Here is a 19,576-nt window from a genome sequence, read left to right on the forward strand (position 1 = left end):
CGACGTATAGTATTACTTCATTGTTTCCCCCTTTTTTTTCCATTCTCCTTTGTTCTTATTTTCATGTAAACCCCTGAAAGTCATTTTGAAGTCAGGTGGCCTCTAAATCAAAATAGTGAACAATGGAGGATGGAAGTTATTTTATGGAATTAAGTACTGCGTTTTCCTAAAATTAAGATCTAATCTTTTTTTTTCTCCTCTAAAAGAGACGTTAGGTCTTATTTTCAGGGAATGTCTTCCACTGTCTCATCTCGCAACATTGACAGTCCCATACAGCAGGAGTCCATGTGGCTTCAGGAAGGCCTCTACAGCCAAGAAATGAGCTCTGGATGGACAAGTGCCCCTGACCTCTGTTTCTCCAGCAGCCCATCTGGAGCTTGTTTCTTGGCTGAAACAGAGGTTGGGGGCATATTTGGCGCATGCATTAAAAAATCAAGCTAGGTATTATTTTGGGAAAACACAGTAGCAGCAGACCAGGAATGCTACCTTATTTAATGCCTATTTGAATGGGGAGTGATCAGACAAGACCACTCCAAGAAGAGCACCCTTGACCTACATGTAAGTATTTTAATATAACTTGCTGATTCATCATCAAAATTTCCATAGATTTGCCCATTGCATTGAATCAAATGCTACCTACAAGTCAATTAATGTAACACAAAGACCATTTCGAAGGCAAGTAAAATATTACTTTATTAATTTATTCAGGAGTACGCATTGATTAAATGTTGTATTACTGGATTTAAATCTGACTTGTTCTATCGGAAGCACATACATTTGGATCAATCAGATTGCAATGTCTGAAGTTCAGATTAGAATCCAAGGCACCACAGTTAAATAGCCATTTGTGCAGTAATTATGTAGGAATTAAAATAGCAAGACTTCCTTGGGCCTAGGTGCCTTCTTCTGACATACTATCAGTATCTGACTGCTTTGAGAGCTTAAGGGAGCTTGACTGTGTGATAATTTTGCTAATGCTTTTAATATACAGTATTCATTTTTGCAGCAATTGAGGACTAGGATCTAGGTCAGTGATGGCTAACGTTTTTGTTGTCACGTGCTGAAACCACATCCATAATGCAGTGCGCCCCCATTTTGGGCCTAGTAGGTCTTCCTGCAGCCTCCTGGGAGCAAAAACGGGCCACAGGGAAACGGCAGCGCACTCCCTGCTCCGTTTTGGGTCTAGTAGGCCTCCCTGTACTTATAATCCATAATGCAATGCTTGTGCGACATGCCCCCTGTGGGTCCCGCTCCTCCATGCATGACCCACCTTTGCTCCCCATGCAGATGTGCATATATCTCACACATGCGCCCTGCTCCCATGCATGCAGGGCAGAGATCTGAAAATGAGCTGGCCAGCAGGAGGAGCGCACACATGTTTGGTGGAGCTGAGCTGGGGCAACAGCTCACGAGTCCGCATAGAGGGCATTGTGTGCCATCTGTGGCACATGTACCATAGGTTCGCCATCACAGATCTAGATAGTTTGTGAATTTAATAAACTGTATCTACTTCGTTATAGTGCAAAGTTGAATTCTTGGTAGAGGGTTGAACCCCAAAGGATAGATTATATTATATTAGATTTATTGGATTTATATGCCGCCCCTCTCCGCAGACTCGGGGTGGATCACAACAATGGTGAAGAACAATACATAGTAACAAATATAATATTTAAAAATCTAGGTTACAATTTTAGATTAAAAGTCCAAAAAAGAAACCCCAATATATAAAAAACAACACACAATCGAATCATACACAAAAACTACATGGGCAAGGGGGAGATGTTTCATTTCCCCCATGCCTGACGGCAGAGGTGGGTTTTAGAAGTTTACGAAAGGTAAGGAGGGTGGGGGCAATCCTGATCTCTGGGGGGAGCTGGTTCCAGAGGGTCGGAGCCACCACAGAGAAGGCTCTTCCCCTGGGTCCCGCCAGATGACACTGTTTAGTTGATGGGACCTGGAGAAGGACAACTCTGTGGGACCTAACCAGTCACTGGGATTCGTGTGGCAGAAGCCGGTCTCACAGGTATCCTGGTCCGATGCCATGAAGGGCTCTGCTAAATGTGACTAACATTATTTAGTCATTCATTCATTCACTCATTCATTCATTCACTCATTCATTCATTCATTCATTCAATTTTTATGCCGGCCTTCTTCTTAGACTCAGGGCGGCTTACAACATGTTAGCAATAGCACTTTTTAACAGAGCCAGCACATTGCCCCCACAATCCAGGTCCTCATTTTACCCACTTTGGAAGGATGGAAGGCTGAGTCAACCTTGAACCGGTGATGAGATTTGAACCACTGACCTTCAGATCTACAGTCAGCTTCAGTGGCCTGCAGTACAGCACTCTACCTGCTGCGCCACCCCGGCTCATTAAGGTTGAAACTATTAATGTGGTGCCTTCCTGCTAACCTTTTAGCAGAAAATCCAAAAATGCTGCACAAGAAGCCAGAAAAATATACATGACAGGAATAGCTCATATGCATTCAGCGATAATATATGATTAGCTAAAATTGAAAAACTATTTAATGCATGTTTCTTGACTAGCTTAGGGAATTGTTTTGAAAAGAAAATAACAAACAGCCGTTGGGAAAACTGAATTCCATGACATTAGCCATATGAAAAACAGAACAAAAAATATTTTTACAATTTTTGTGATTGTGCCCAGTAGTAGCAATTTTCACACAGTGGTCAGAGAAACGTAGCCAAATATCAAACCACTGATGTTTTTAAATTGTTTAGATGTATTATTAATCACCTCTAAACACAGTATCTTGCAATACTGTCACAGTTCATAAAATACTAAAGATTACAAGGAATATTTTTTTTCAGTGCAAATCTAGTCTCTCCTTTTTACTATTATGAAATTCCCCAGTGCTTGCAAAGCTTTTTATTGTCAGTCTTCAGTATTAACTGGCTCACATGTTCTTCATAGAATAAGAATGTAGCACAAAGTATTAAATAATATGTGTAACATTCAGCATTGCACTGACACTTTGGGATTGCCTTTTGCCTATATTCCTTTTCTATCATATCAGATTAGCTTCAGGTCCACCAATTATGGCAACAGATGACCCAACTATAGTTCTCTATTATGCTTTGATTGTCTATAGCCTAAATGTTCTTACAATATTTTGGAAAATAATAGTAATTTGAAATTTCTTGCATACAACATTCACTTTTATAATTAAGCTCACTTGCTTTCCATGTGACTAATCAAGTTATTTTAATTTTTAAGTAGATACATTTTTACTTTCTGTGGGGAGAAATATTGTATATTTGAATAAAAAATAAAGGCCTTTGATTTGTGTACCAAATTAAAATCCGTATCGTTATTTAAAGTAGATACTGAGATTTCATAAATTTTAGTATTTAGAGCAGCAGTCATGATAAAAATATATACTAAAACTACCGGTAGTTTATTATTAAGATGCTATATTTGCCTATGCAATGGATGCAGCAGATCCATTATCCAGTAAACCATTCTGGTATAATATATAAAGAATAGAAGACAAAAGATTTCTACTATACTACTTGAGTTTATTAAATTATCCTCAAGGTGTTTTTCAAATAATGTGTGTTTTTACCAATACATTTTTTTTTTTAAAGATGAACATTGAAACACTTTTGTTTAATTTAAAGTAATGCTAATCTTGTCATGATCAGCAGTTAATACAAAATTATTTTCCTCTTGTAGAAATTAATTTGGCTTCTTTTAAACTATGGTGTATTTATAATCCTTCATCTAAGGTTACTTCTGTAGCCCAGACCCACAGCAGGTACCAATGTCTAACAGCTTAATTGGGTACAATGCAAAGGTCTTTTGTCAGATAAACATGTGTGACTGGTGACATCCCTGACAATTGCAATAGGCAAGGCTAGTCAGATTGAAATTCAACTTGTCTCTCTTGCAGTCACATACAGTTTGTTAACATACAGACAGGGTTATTATTAAACAGCAGGGAAGATTATTTAGCCTTTCAGAATAGATTAATCTGACTGCCTTCGTTGTGGGAACAAATACCTCTTAAAAAGAGCATTGTAAAGATACTAAATTAACAATTACTTCAAAGCACGTCATCAACAAAATATTGGCTAAGTTGTAGTTTCACATACAGTGATCCCTCGATTTTCGCGGGGGTTACGTTCCAAGACCTCCTGCGAAAATCGATTTTCCACGATGTAGCGGCACGGAAGTAAAAACACCATTTTTGGCTGCCCCCCGCCCGCCCGCCCTATTTCCCTCTGCCCGGCTGGGGAGGTGGATTCGCCGCCCCCACCAGCCCGATCTCCCTCCGGTGGCTGGGGACGCGGATCCAACGTCCTCGCCAGCCCGATCTCCCTCCGCCCGGCTGGGGAGGTGGATTCACCGCCCCTGCCAGCCCGATCTCCCTCCGGTGGCTGGGGACGCGGATCCACTGCCCTCGCAGGCCGATCTCCCTCTGTGGGGGGGGGGGACGAACCGACGATCGGGGGCTGTCCGTCCCTGTTGGGTGGCGCAGGGCAGACAAAGGGAGGGAGGGAGAGAAAGGAAAGAGAGAGAAAGGGATGGAGAGAAAATTGAATGAAGGAGGGAGAGAAAGAAAGAGTAAGAGGTAGAAAGGATAGAGAAAAAGGAAGAGAAAGGGAGGGGAAGCACTTTTGTCCCAGCTATCAGCGAGGGGGCTGCAGGAGAGGTGGGGGCAGGCGTTCTCACAGAGAGGGAGAGGGAGAAAGAGAGAGAGAGCAAGAGGGGGGAGAGTGGAAGGTAGAGAGAGAGAGAAAAATGATAGAAAAAGGGAGAAAAAAGAGAAATGAGAAAATGATTGAAGCAGAGAATGACAGGAAAGAAAGAGAAAGAGAGAGAAGTGACTCTTGGTGATGACGTATGACGTCATCGGGTGGAAAAAAACCGTGGTATAGGGAAAAAAACCGTGGAGTATTTTTTAATTATTATTTTTTTGAAAAACCGTGGTATAGTGTTTCGCGAAAATCGAGACCGCGAAAATCGAGGGATCACTGTACTACCAAAAAACATCCCTAAGAGATAGGTCTTAAATATAGACTTTGTATAAAAGATAAAAAGTTAGCTTGTGTGAAAGGTTAAAAAAGGTTTCCATGTTTTGCTTCTGAATGATCACATTCACAATTGCTCTATTACTGTATAGTCCTTTTATATCCTAGCTATATTTTTATGAATTCCGTTTCACTGTGTCTGACTGTAACCATCTTGTCTCCCTCCCCATCTCCCAATTCCTCTTGAATGGTTTTATGTCTCTCAAATAGAAGTACAGTTATAAGCAAAATGGGATTTGTATTACAATTTTTTTTTTGCAAAGAAATGCAAATATTAACATTTGATGTTACAGTAGGGATAACAAACAAAACACAAACATACACTGCCACCTTTCTTAACAAGAGTTCTTGTTGCAAGCAGAACACAATCTGGACACAACGTATGCTACTGTATGAAGGAAAGAAAATAAAGAGTTGTATACACATACACACACATATCCGTATGTGATGAGCCTGTGGAAAAATCTGGACAGTATTATATTATTTCTAGGGGAATGGTAAAGAAGGAAGAAAAGCAATGAAAAATTTGAATATATATATATATATATATATATAGAGAGAGAGAGAGAGAGAGAGTGTGTGTTTTAAAGGAGTATGGAAGTAAAACGCATACAATAGTAAAATATTTACAGAAAAACCATCCAAAACTGTGGATTTAGTTAAAGAAAAAGTTGAAGAAGGGAACATGGCTGCAGGACCCAAACCAAGGGAATGAGTGGATATAGCATTTTTTAAAAAACCAATAGGGACTTACTAGACAGAACTGATATCAGACAAGAGCTACATTATATGGAAAATACAGGGGGCAAAATTCTGAAGAAAAGACTTAAAGTCAGGAGGACATCATCTTATTTAACTCATACTTCCATCTTTCCATCATTTAGGTTTTTGGGTTGGGCCTTATATTTTTTAGCAAGCTACATGGATCTAAGGAGCCAGCCAGCTTTTATTACTGTTGCCTAAGTTGCTGGGTTAACAAGTGGATCAAATTGTCCTTCAACAAAGCAACCACTGGGGCAAAGAGCAAGCATTTGCCAAAAAGTCCATCTGGAGTACATCTGGGTAAAGCAATATGCAATATCTTAAATAGCAGTTTTTCTTGGAGGCAATTCACTTAAGTAAGATTAAGTTAAGTTCACTTAAGTTAGGTAAGGTTGTGTCACAGAAAGGAATTTGGTGAAATTCTTTTTTTCCCCTTTGCTGATAAAGGCAATACATAGTCCTCAACTTTTGACTACAATTGAGCCCCAAATTTCTGTGCTTAAGCGCGATCATTATTAAGTGAGTTTTTCCCCATTTTATGACCTTTCTTGCCACAGCTGTTAAGTGAATCATTGCAGTTGTGAAATTAGTAACAGTTGCTATAAGTCTTCTTTTTTTCAGTGCTGAACGGTCATTAAATGAATTGTTTTAAGTCAAGGACCATCTGTATTGATTCTGTTAGTTTTTCCATGTGGAACAAAGGAAAAATCTTCTTAAGAAGCACGACCCTAAACCAGTCCATAAATAAAATGACTAGATGTCCAGAATGTCTTATCCTGGCTCAGTATTCTTCCCACAGTCTTCAGAGTTATGACAGTAACAGAAAGCAAAGCCTTGGTCATTGTCCCAACAGTTATTTTTTGATCATTGGAACAGTAGAGCCAATTCCGTAGGATGAATTATTCTTCAGGACAAAAGACAAGGCCAAGAAGAATTTCCTTTCTGATCCCTCCCTTGGGAGGAAATTCCTTTTTGGTTTTAGTTTCTCAGAAAAGGCCTATGCTCTCGTAGTCTTCAAGGTGCTTTTAAATAAAATGTCAAAAGTGAAGAAGAGCATTAGCAGAGGACAGATTCCAGAAGCTACCAATATGTGGAAGGAGGCATCCATATTTTGTGTGCAGACAGCTAAGTAGTAAATAGAGAGCTCTCCAGAGGGTGGGGAGGGGGGGGGGACAGGAATAGTCCCAAGGTAACATACCAACCAGGCTCCAGGAACAAGGAAGCAAATAACATTGAATAGTGGAATTTGAACAGGAAAATAATGAATGCAATTATTGATCGTCTGATGATAATTTTAATTATCACTGGACACGGTCAAACAGAAATTACCCAATCATAACTGTATGAGGAAGAAATTAAATAAAAACGGACAGCAAAACATTGTTTCTGGATTTTTTAAAACATAGAATACTGTTTGATGCAGTCTTTTAAAATGAATGAAGCACCTCGTCAATGGCAAATACCGGAAATTTGTGACCAGCCAAATGATACTGACACAATTCCTCACAGCTCAATGTGGGGTTGTTGGAGGTTGTAATTCAGCAATGTTCAAATGGTTATAATTTTGTCCATTTTTTTTGTTCTGTGGGAAAAATAAAACCTCTTTTCAATTGAGCTTCTGGTTTCATATGTTGGTATAGATCTTTGGCCACGTCGGCCTGAGTCTGTTGATTCATTCAACAGGTGCAGTGATTCACTTACCAAAAGTGGCATAGCAATCTAAACAAACAAATAAAGAGTTTCAAGCTGGTTTGTTTATTTACTTATTGCCTTTATGATTTTAAAAGTACAGGCAGTCTTCGACTTACAACAGTTCATTTAATGACAGTTCAAAGTTAGAAAGGTACTGAAAAAAGTGACTGTCACTGCCATCCCCATAATCACATGATTTACATCCGGATGCTTGACCGTTGGTTCATATTTATAATTATTGCAATATCCCAAGATCATGTGATCACCTTTTGTGAACTTTTAACAAGCAAAGAGAATGGGGAAGCTTGATTCATTTAACAGGTGCAGTGATTCACTGAACAAAAGTGGCAAGAAAAATGGGGCAAAAAATAGATTTCTCACTTAGCAACATAAAGTTTGGGCTTAGTTGCGGTAGTAAGTCAAAGTCTACTTGTAACTCTTAAGTAGCGAATATAGCTAATGCTCCTTGCTCCTCCTAACAACAACCCTGTGAGGTTAGTTGGACTGGCAGAGAGAGATTGTCTCAAGGTTACTCACCAGCTTTCATGCCTGACGCAGGACTAGAACTCATAGATTCCCGGCTTCTGGCCTGTTGCTTTAACCACTAAATCAAACTAGCTCTTTATCTTTTATCTTTGCCTTCTTTTCCAGAAAGTGTTTTGTTTGTTTCCCATTCTAGCCTACAAACTGGCATTTTCTGATTATTTCCCATCAAAACAACAATGATTTTAGTGGGATCCAATCCTGCTTAGCTTTTTTGGGATCAGTCAAGATTGGTAGGATAAAGGCAGTTTAAAGAGATTATATACTCATAAAAAAACCAAAACCAAACCAAACCAAACCATGATTTTATATTTACCTCTCATACAGCAACAAGAATGCAGACATCAGAGACTGGGTCGGATACAGGTTCGACGGTTACTTTGCAGACGTCCGTAGCTAGCCAAGCAGCTGTACCTACCCAGGTGGTACAGCAGTTACCAGTGCAACAACAGGTAGGTGCTGTGTTGTCTTTGAAAAAAAAATGAACTTTTTGGTCATTGCCAATTCAATCTCCTATATAAGTTTCTTGAAAAGGGTTCTGCTGTTTCAGTACTGCAGAGTTTGAATTACTTCTTTATGCATTATTCAGGAGAGCAGCTGTCCATCTTGTTCTTGATTCCGACTGCTTATCGCTACAGGTCCAAAATGATTATCATATTTATGTCAGCATGTGTGAAGCTACTCAGATCTAAGAATACGTTCATGAATTGTTTAGAGTAATCCAGGTTTGGTAGTCTAATGCTGTCCATATAAGTTCTCACCATGGTTCCCAAAATATCTATCTATCTATCTATCTATCTATCTATCTATCTATCTATCTATCTATCTATCTATCTATCTATCTATCTATTAGATTTGTATGCCACCCCTTTCCATAGACTCGGGGCGGCTCACAACATAATAAAACAATTCATAATAAATCTAATAATTTACAATTTAAAAATTTAAAGTACTTAAGAAAACCCCATTTTTAAGAAGACATACCTACAAACATACCATACATAAATTATATAGGCCCAGGGGAGATATCTCAATTCCCCCATGCCTGACGACAAAGGTGGGTTTTGAGGAGTTTAAGAAAGGCAAGGAGGGTAGGGGCAGTTCTAATCTCTGGGGGGAGCTGGTTCCAGAGAGTCGGGGCCGCCACAGAGAAGGCTCTTCCCCTGGGGCCCGCCAACTGACATTGTTTAGTTGACGGGACCCGGAGAAGGCCGACTCTGTGGGACCTAATCGGTCGCTGGGATTTTGTGCATCTTTTTGACATTAGGGATTGCAATTAGTTATTTTTCTGGGAAAGTTGGGAAAGATAATATGTACGTGAATAGTTCTATAAACCTTGAAGTTAGACTTGGGATATTGATGATTCATATATGAAGAAAGTTATTTCTAAATGAAGAATTATTCTAATGCAGCTTACGTTTTGGTTGTTTACTCCTGAGAGCTATCAGCAGCTCTGAGTGGTTATAGGTGCATTTGGGTTAATGTCAGGAAAATGACATGAGAGAGATGGTTAAATGTATTCCTAAAATAAAGCCCATTGTTGTTTTTCAGAGAAACTGGATAAGACTATCCAAGAAAGGAAAGTCCTTTTGGAAATTTTAAGCATTGATTGCATATGCCTGAAAAGCATAAACTATAAATTGTTCTTTTGATAAGAACAACATTTATAAATAAATACAAGAATGTACCAAAGAGATTGTTTTGTTAACAATTTAAACTGAATGTCTATTTGAGCACATACTGTAAAATTAGATAAGCTAACCTCAGTCATATGTGTAATTATACGTTTATCCTAAGCTAACAGCAAATTCATGATTTCTGTGGTGATTAACATAAGCATGTCAGATAAATGTCACCGATTATATATATTTGTAATTTGACATGCCTTATTTAAAAGTACTTCAATAGCATATTTCATATGCTGTCTTTATAAATCTGAATTAATCTGACACTGGTTTGTCTTCTTTTAGAAATGCATTTTATTGAAAAAAATGTAAAGTGCTTAGTTATTCAAGATGGTTTTTGTTTTTGTAGTGGATATTGTTGTCTACTTTTGCTTTTGTTGACAAATATAATATATCAGCATGTATAAATTAATGCACCATTTGTTCTTTTGAAACAACAGATTTTACACTAACACATTCTTTGTTTTGGTATTATTTTCTTCTGCAAATGACAGTGAAAATAATGACTAATGAAACAGTATCTGAGAAGCTTTGTTTTTATCGTATTAACATATATTTTGAATTTTTCTGTTTGAATGAAAAAGTGCTGTGATTGAACTGTTATTTCACTTTGATATCTCAGAAGGGAATGGGGCATTAGTATGCGTGGGAAGAATGAATAACACCTGTTCCGGCTCTAACAGGAATCATAGTCACTTTGTTTGCTTAGGTGTAAACATGTACTTCATGTTAACTTACTTTAGAAGTAAATGAGCTTCTTCCAATACAGTGGTACCTCAAGATACGAACCCCTCGTCTTACGAACAACTCGTGATACGAACCCGGGGTTCAGAAAAAATTTGCCTCTTCTTACGAACTTTTTTCGAGTTACGAACCGGCGTTCGGAGACTGCTGGGAAGCTGCGCGGCTGTTTTAAAAGGTGACAGACGGGCGGCGGGGCTTCCCAGCAGCCTCCCGAACGCTGGTTCGCAACTCGAAAAAAGTTCGTAAGAAGAGGCAAAATTTTTCTGAACCCCGGGTTCGGTTCGGGAGGTTGCTGGGAAGCCCCCCCAGCCCGGCTGTCACCTTTTAAAACAGCCGTGCGGCTTCCCAGCAGTCTCCGAACGCCGAAGTTCGGGTTTGGCGTTCGGCTTTGGGAAGCTGCTGGGAAGCCGCCCGGCTGTTTTAAAAAGTGACAGCCGGGCTGGGGGGCTTCCCAGCAACCTCCCGAACCCCGAACTTTTGCCAAACTTCCGGGTTCGGGGTTCGGGAGGTTGCTGGGAAGCCCCCCAGCGCGGCTGTCACCTTTTAAAATAGCCGCGCGGCTTCCCAGCAGTCTCCAAATGCCGAACGCGGAAGTTCGGCTTTGGCGTTTGGCTTTGGGAAGCTTCTGGGAAGCCGCGCGGCTGTTTTAAAAGGTGACAGCCGGGCTGGGGGGCTTCCCAGCAACCTCCCGAACCCGGAAGTTCGGCAAAAGTTTGGGGTTCGGGAGGTTGCTGGGAAGCCCCCCAGCCCGGCTGTGACCTTTTAAAACAGCCGCGCGGCTTCCCAGCAGCTTCCCGAAGCCGAACGCCAAACCCGAACTTCCGCATTCAGCGTTCGGAGACTGCTGGGAAGCCCCGCCGCCTGGCTGTCACCTTTTAAAACAGCCTGGGGACTTCTCGGCAGCCTCCCGAATGCCGAACCCGGAAGTTCGAGTTTGGCGTTCGGCATTCGAGAGGTCGCTGAGAAGCCTCCAGGCTGTTTTAAAAGGTGACAGCCGGGCTGGGGGGCTTCCCAGCAACCTCCCGAACCCGGAAGTTCGGCAAAAGTTTGGGGTTCGGGAGGTTGCTGGGAAGCCCCCCAGCCCGGCTGTGACCTTTTAAAACAGCCGCGCGGCTTCCCAGCAGCTTCCCGAAGCCGAACGCCAAACCCGAACTTCCGCATTCAGCGTTCGGAGACTGCTGGGAAGCCCCGCCGCCTGGCTGTCACCTTTTAAAACAGCCTGGGGACTTCTCGGCAGCCTCCCGAATGCCCGCCGCACACACCCATGCCCGCGGTGGCCTCAGAGGGTGCACAGGTAGCATCGAAGATGGCAGGCCTTCGCTAGTGTCAAGATATTTATGAGCTGGGAAAGCCAATGGTAACAAAGTCAGCCGATGAATAGGAATAGTAACTAAGCTAGCAAATGGGAGCTAACCACTTCTGAGTCTGCGCAGAGAATCAAAATTGAATACTTAAGCTTAAGGCTGGGCGTGGCTCACACTGCACTCTCTGCTCTCTTTCTTGTCCACTCCGTGCTTGTCTGCTGCTGAAATGAAACTAATTGTTCTCTGCTACCTGTAGCTGCTTGAAGATGAATTATATTGGTATTGTAAAATTTATTTCATCTATATTCTTGAATATAAAGAAGTTAATAAATCCAGCTGAATCAGTCATCTGTGTGTGCTTCTGGAAATGGATTTTTCTGTAACAAATTTTAATAGAAGGGTAGCAACAGAGGTGGGATTTAAACAGCTTTGACAGACTCAGTCAAATCAGCTAGCAGATGGAATTAACCCCATCTTTGAATGCTATAATTACAGAATTTTATACTTTTTTTCCTTTGATTTCTAAATCTACAAAACAACCAACTTTCAACCAAGTTTTAGTCTATGTATGTATGTATGCATGTATGTATGTTCTCCTCTCATTGCAGCTACTTGACCACTTGACCACTGGTATTGTAATAGGAAATTAAAGAAGTAAAAAGGAAGTGTTGAGAACTGATTATCAGGAAACTGAAAGTGTATAATACAGTCAAACCTCGTCTTACGAACCTAATTGGTTCCAGGGGGAGGTTCGTAAGACGAAAGGTTCGTAAGACAAAACATTGTTTCCCATAGGAAACAATGTAAAGTCAATTAATCCGTGCAACCAAAAAAACCCCCCGCAAAAAAACCGCTGCTGCCCGGCTGTCACCTTTTAAAACAGCCTGGAGGCTTCTCAGCGACCTCTCGAATGCCGAACGCCAAACCCGAACTTCCGGGTTCGGCATTCGGGAGGCTGCCGAGAAGTCCCCAGGCTGTTTTAAAAGGTGACAGCCAGGCGGCGGGGCTTCCCAGCAGTCTCCGAACGCTGAATGCGGAAGTTCGGGTTTGGCGTTCGGCTTCGGGAAGCTGCTGGGAAGCCGCGCGGCTGTTTTAAAAGGTCACAGCCGGGCTGGGGGGCTTCCCAGCAACCTCCCGAACCCCAAACTTTTGCCGAACTTCCGGGTTCGGGAGGTTGCTGGGAAGCCCCCCAGCCCGGCTGTCACCTTTTAAAACAGCCTGGGGACTTCTCGGCAGCCTCCCGAATGCCGAACCCGGAAGTTCGAGTTTGGCGTTCGGCATTCGAGAGGTCGCTGAGAAGCCTCCAGGCTGTTTTAAAAGGTGACAGCCGGGCTGGGGGGCTTCCCAGCAACCTCCCGAACCCGGAAGTTCGGCAAAAGTTTGGGGTTCGGGAGGTTGCTGGGAAGCCCCCCAGCCCGGCTGTGACCTTTTAAAACAGCCGCGCGGCTTCCCAGCAGCTTCCCGAAGCCGAACGCCAAACCCGAACTTCCGCATTCAGCGTTCGGAGACTGCTGGGAAGCCCCGCCGCCTGGCTGTCACCTTTTAAAACAGCCTGGGGACTTCTCGGCAGCCTCCCGAATGCCGAACCCGGAAGTTCGGGTTTGGCGTTCGGCATTCGAGAGGTCGCTGAGAAGCCTCCAGGCTGTTTTAAAAGGTGACAGCCGGGCAGCAGCGGTTTTTTTGCGGGGGGTTTTTTTGGTTGCACGGATTAATTGACTTTACATTGTTTCCTATGGGAAACAATGTTTTGTCTTACGAACCTTTCGTCTTACGAACCTCCCCCTGGAACCAATTAGGTTCGTAAGACGAGGTTTGACTGTATTATACACTTTCAGTTTCCTGATAATCAGTTCTCAACACTTCCTTTTTACTTCTTTAATTTCCTATTACAATACCAGTGGTCAAGTGGTCAAGTAGCTGCAATGAGAGGAGAACATACATACATGCATACATACATACATAGACTAAAACTTGGTTGAAAGTTGGTTGTTTTGTAGATTTAGAAATCAAAGGAAAAAAAGTATAAAATTCTGTAATTATAGCATTCAAAGATGGGGTTAATTCCATCTGCTAGCTGATTTGACTGAGTCTGTCAAAGCTGTTTAAATCCCACCTCTGTTGCTACCCTTCTATTAAAATTTGTTACAGAAAAATCCATTTCCAGAAGCACACACAGATGACTGATTCAGCTGGATTTATTAACTTCTTTATATTCAAGAATATAGATGAAATAAATTTTACAATACCAATATAATTCATCTTCAAGCAGCTACAGGTAGCAGAGAACAATTAGTTTCATTTCAGCAGCAGACAAGCACGGAGTGGACAAGAAAGAGAGCAGAGAGTGCAGTGTGAGCCACGTCCAGCCTTAAGCTTAAGTATTCAATTTTGATTCTCTGCGCAGACTCGGAAGTGGTTATCTCCCATTTGCTAACTTAGTTACTATTCCTATTCATCGGCTGACTTTGTTACCATTGGCTCTCCCAGCTCATAAATATCTTGACACTAGCGAAGGCCTGCCATCTTCGATGCTACCTGTGCACCCTCTGAGGCCACCACGGGCATGGGTGTGTGCGGCGGGCCTGTGTATGCTCATCAGTGTGAGATTTGGCTTCTGCGCATGCCAGCAAGCAAAATCTCGTGTGAAGACTATTGCGCGAGTGAGATTTTGGCGATTTTCAGCAATATCTTTGCTTCCGTACACATGCAGAAGCAGAAAATCGCCAAAAATTGCTGAAATCTCTCTCGCACAAGTGTCTTCGCGTAAGATTTTGCTTGCTGCACAGAAGACAACTCTCATGCCTCCTGGACATGCATGCACCTGCAGTGGCCTCAGATGGCGCACCGGTAGCACTGAAGACGGCAGGCCTTTGCTTGGACTCATTGGCAAAAGTGCAGTGGAACTTTCATGCTCCCAACAGCAGCTACGCCATGCCCCGCCATGGCACAGCAGAGGTTTGGATTCTTAAAGGAACAGTCAGTCTTTTAGTGGGGCTTCTGCACTCCCACACTATCAGCCTCAGTTCCTCGGCATAGGCAGCATCTGTCCCTACATCTTCTGCCCGGAAACCCCCTGCAACAGCTGGTCAACCCGTAAGGACAGCCAGCTTGGTCCCATTCCTGTTTGCCATATCCACCACTATGGAAAAGGGGCCTTGGTCTTACTTAATACGCTCCTTCTCAGGGGGGTGAAAATAGCATCCAGCCCCACCCTATTATGTGTTTGACTTTTAATTGCCTGCCTTCGAACTTCTGGAGGAATGATGACTATTTGACTATGGCACATGAGAGTCTGTCGCTTCATTTCTTTGTCCAAAGCTGCCAAGGGTAGCAACAGAGACGGGACCTTGAGTCTGCCAGAGCCAGTTAGGTCCCGTCTCTGTTGCTGAGATGGACCTAATGATGGAGTTAACCCCATTCTTGGATGCTATATCCACCTACCCGAGAAGGAATGCATCAGGTAAGACCCAGTGCCCCATCTCCATTAGCAAAATGGTTTTTGAAATGTGTCGTTTTGAACACAGAATGTGAATTCTGTGTATTTAATATTTTATCTGGCTTCTTGTAAACATTCAGGCATTTGCCTTTAGAGAAGTAGTTCCCAACCTTTTTTGGCCATGCCACACCTAAGCATCTCTAAAACCCTTATGACACCCCACCCCCGGTGATATATAATGCTTACTATCAAAAAGTGAACTCCTACTCACGCAGAGGAAGCCTAAAAGGTCATTAACTTGGTTTAAACAAGATTCCAATTGCCCCCCTCAAAAATCAAATTGTGCATTGGGAACCAGGGCTTTTGAGTAAGATAATAGTGTAAACATGATCACTACTATCTTTCACTATCTCCATCCCCAAACCATATACCAGCTGGCGAGTTTTTAGTCTCCCTTCTTTTTTGTAAACATTGGGATACTCGTAGATAAGATAAGCTATTTTCAGGTTTCAAACATATCATTGAGGAATTGTGTGGTGTGTGTGTGTTTGTATGTCCACACATGAATGTATTCGCACACCTATTCCAGTGGTGCCAGTGGCCCATCCACCTGAGATGTGACTGCGCATGCACAGAAGCATTGTATATACAAAACTGATAGTAAATGGCTTTAGAACCCACTTCTGATCTATTCAATGCTACTTTCAACAGGTCTCTCAAATTGCAAGCTCATTAGAAGCAAAGCCAGGGGATTGAATATTCATTTACTTGTTTGGAGGCTCACTTTTTAAAAGCTGTGTCTCTCTAATAATGTGTTTTGCATTTGTTTGTTGGCTTATTATTTTAAAAAAACATTTTGTCATAATTTATTTCTGCTTAATTTTCTTTCCCCTCATTTCTCTCTCATTTTAATTCATTGTCAGTTTTTCACATTTTGCTTTTAGGTGGTTTTCCCCCCCTCGGAGTAATTTCAAATGCATTAAATCTATGTGCACTCTTTTTCATTTCAAAATGTTTTCTTTAAAAAAAGAAGCCACTTTGTTCTTTTGGAATACATTTTTTAAATCCTACTTTCCCTAAGGATTGTGAGGGCATGATTCATTGATCATTTCATTTGGCAATTTCTGTTTCTCTGCTGCTTTTTCTTTCGTGAGTGTTTGCCATTAGTCTTTTTTCTCCTATTAATCATATATATACTTGGACTTCACTTTTTTTTCTTTTGGGTTTTTTTTAACATGCTTTTTAAAACTCTTTTTACATTCTTCTCATTCTTGTACGTGCATTGTTTCATTTAATTTCAAGTGAACCAAGGAACCTTTTGTTTTCAGAATTTGCTCTGATGTTCCATTTCAGTGTAAAGAATATATTCACAGTCTAATTCTCACAACATTTTATTAGACTTTTAAATTTACAGTCTTCCACTCTTTGATATTGAAAATGCTGCACTGGCATAATGACTAATTATTCTCATGAATTTATTTCATCTTACACTGTACAAGTTCGTGACAGTAGTTGGAAATTCTGTGATTTGATTGTGACTTTGTGAAGAAGCACTTTTTGTCCATTTTGTTTCTTTTGTTAGTCAGCTTCCTTGAATTACTTCTTCTAATATTAGAATAGAATACAATTTTATTGGCCAATGCTGTATTGTCCTTGATTAGACAACAAGGAATTTGTCTTGGTGCACATGCTCTCAGTGTACATAAAAGAAAAGAAAATTTGTCAAAAATCATAAGGTACAAGTCCGGGTACATATAAGCAATCAAATCATATTAGGAACCAGTCAATATAAATTGGTAAGGATACAAGCAACAAAATTACAGTCATACAGTTATTTGGAGGAGGAGATGGGTGATGGGAACAATGAGAAGATTAATAAACATTCAGACTTAGTAAATAGTTTGACAGTGTTGAGGGGATTATTTGTTTAGCAGAGTGATAGTATTCAGAGAAAAAACTGTTCTTGTGTCTAGTTGTTCTGGTGTGCAGTGCTCTAGAGTGTCGTTTTGAAGGTAGGAGTTGAACCAGTTTGTGTCCAGGATGTGAGGTGTCTGTAAATATTTTCACAGCTCTCTTTTTGACTTCTGCAGTATACAGGTCTTCAATGGAAGGCAGGCTGGTAGCAATTGTTTTTTCTGCAGTTCTAATTATCCTCTGAAGTCTGTGTGTGTCTTGTTGGGTTGCAGAACCAAACCAGACAGTTATAGAGGTGCAGATAACCAATTTTGTCCTCCCCAGCCTCCTTGAAAGGCTCTGGAGTTTGAGGAGAGAAAAAACGGGCATTACCCATTTCCTCTGAAGGCTGGAAACACCCTGTTTCCAGACTCCCAGAGTGCCCAGGAGGCCTGGAAATCAACTGGCCAGTACGTACATGCATGCCGGACCCTGAGCTCATGTGCCCACCGATATAGCTCTGTGTGCTACTTGTGGCACGCGTGTCATAGGTTCACCATCACATCCCTATAGTGACTCCAGTCAAGCTGGACAGGTCAGTTCGCCTCTGTGTTGATTATAAATGCACACTTAATGAGGCACATCAGCAGAGTGCCTATCCAGTTCCTATGGTTCAGCATCTGTTGCACTCTCTGCCTACCAGCAGCTGCCTATAAATGGTACCACTGTGGAAGCCCTGATTATTATGATGCACAGGGATGCATTTAAATATACATGGCTCCAGTTCAGAGTTATTGTAGCGCCCGGGCTGTTCCAAAGTCTTATGGGACATCTGTTAGAAAGAATTCTGCGGTCGTACCATATTTTGATGATATTCTAATTTCGGTCAAAGACAAAAAAACAATTAGTTCAAAGACTGAGGACGGTGCTGACCCGAATTTGCGACAAAAACTTTGCAGCTTAAAAGGGGGAAATGCCTAATTGGAGTAGACAGGATAGAGTTCCTAGGGTATATGATTGAAAGCTCTGGGATCTGTAAATTCAAAAATTAAGGCAATTCAGAATGCCTCTATTCCTCAGAACCAGACAAGTGTTCCTCAGGCTCCTTAACTTCTATAGCATTTTCCTCAAACAGAAGGCTGTGGTGGCCAGGCTCCTCCACAAACTGCTGGGGGAAAGGGCGAAATGTACCTGAGGAAGGACTGAAGCAGCTGCTTTCACAGCTCTCAAATGCCTACTTTCTGCAGACAGCCTCCTGGTCCAATATAATCAGTATAATCATACCTTGCCACTTGCGTTGACCCGCGATGCTTCACCCTTTGGTTTCAGGGCTGTCCTCAGCCATCTCCTATCCAACAGCATCAAGACACCTATCACCTATTATAGGATTCTGTCCACTGTGGAATGCAGTTAAAGTCAATTGGACAGATAAGCTCTGGCTATGATGGCTGGGGTCAAGTGCTTGGTAGTGCTTGACAAAATAATTGCCCAACTATTAGTATGGATGGCAGTTTGACTTGATCACCGACCACAAGCCACTTTTGAGACTCATTACAGGCAACCGCCCCACACCTGCCTCGCTATCACCCAGGATGACTAGGTGGGCCATCTTCCTGGCTGCCTATAGCTATTGGCTAATCCCCCGGCCTGGACAGACTTTGGGTGTCTGATGCCCTCAGCTGCTGACTCTTGCCAGAGCTACTGGAAGACCTCACACCTGAGACACCTGTGCTTCTAATTGACTGCTTGGACTTTGGCTTGATAACCTCACTTGAGGTTGCACGCCATTCTACCAATGACAAAATAATTGCCCAAGTTTGCACTGGGTGTTGAGGGGGTGGCTAAAGAGGTTTGACCAAACAAAATGAACTGTCAGTATTGCGGGGTTGCCTTCTCTAATAGCCCTCATGACCATCACCGTAACAGAGGTGGCCATCAAGGTGCTACAGAGACTTTTCTCTACACACGGCCTGCTCGATGTCCTGGTTTCAGATAATGGACCCCAATTCATGGCCTTACAATTTGAAAACTATTTAGCAGAACAGAGGATCAGACACCCCCCTTTGCTCACCATTTCATCCCCCCAGCAATGGTCAAGTAGAGAGAATGGTGAAATCAGCAAAATAATCCCTTTCATGCATGGGCACAGGCAATTGGCAAACCCGAATTGGTAAACTTTTTTTTTTTTTTTTTTAAATCTCTTTATTAATTTTTCTTATGTCATTCCCATCACATATTATTTTGAATTACAGATTATACATATTCTCAGTTAACATTCTGACAGTAAGTTTTGACCGGTTTTCTTTCATTATATACATTGTATTTTATATTTTTAAATTCTAAAATCTATTACGTTCATTAATTATACACGGTAACTGTAGGTCGTTTCAATTGTACTGTTGTTTCATATTATGTTGCTTTTATGTTCTCTTTTGAACCCATTCGTGCCATTTTTGCCATG

At 41.7% G+C, this 19,576-nt stretch overlaps 1 protein-coding gene across 2 annotated transcripts in view; it reads left to right on the forward strand.

Annotated features, from left to right (window-relative positions):
- RFX3 (regulatory factor X3) overlaps positions 1-19,576 on the forward strand; it is a 220,056-nt gene that overhangs the window by 99,542 nt on the left and 100,938 nt on the right. For both annotated transcript variants that reach the window (XM_070742599.1, XM_070742598.1), the window contains exon 2: positions 8,381-8,505. In XM_070742599.1, coding sequence (XP_070598700.1) covers positions 8,389-8,505 — 117 coding nt within the window. In that variant the 5' untranslated portion in view covers positions 8,381-8,388. The remainder of the gene's footprint in view (positions 1-8,380; positions 8,506-19,576) is intronic.

The sequence above is a fragment of the Erythrolamprus reginae genome, chromosome 2, assembly GCF_031021105.1.
Source record: "Erythrolamprus reginae isolate rEryReg1 chromosome 2, rEryReg1.hap1, whole genome shotgun sequence".
In the NCBI taxonomy this organism is placed as follows: domain Eukaryota; kingdom Metazoa; phylum Chordata; class Lepidosauria; order Squamata; family Dipsadidae; genus Erythrolamprus; species Erythrolamprus reginae.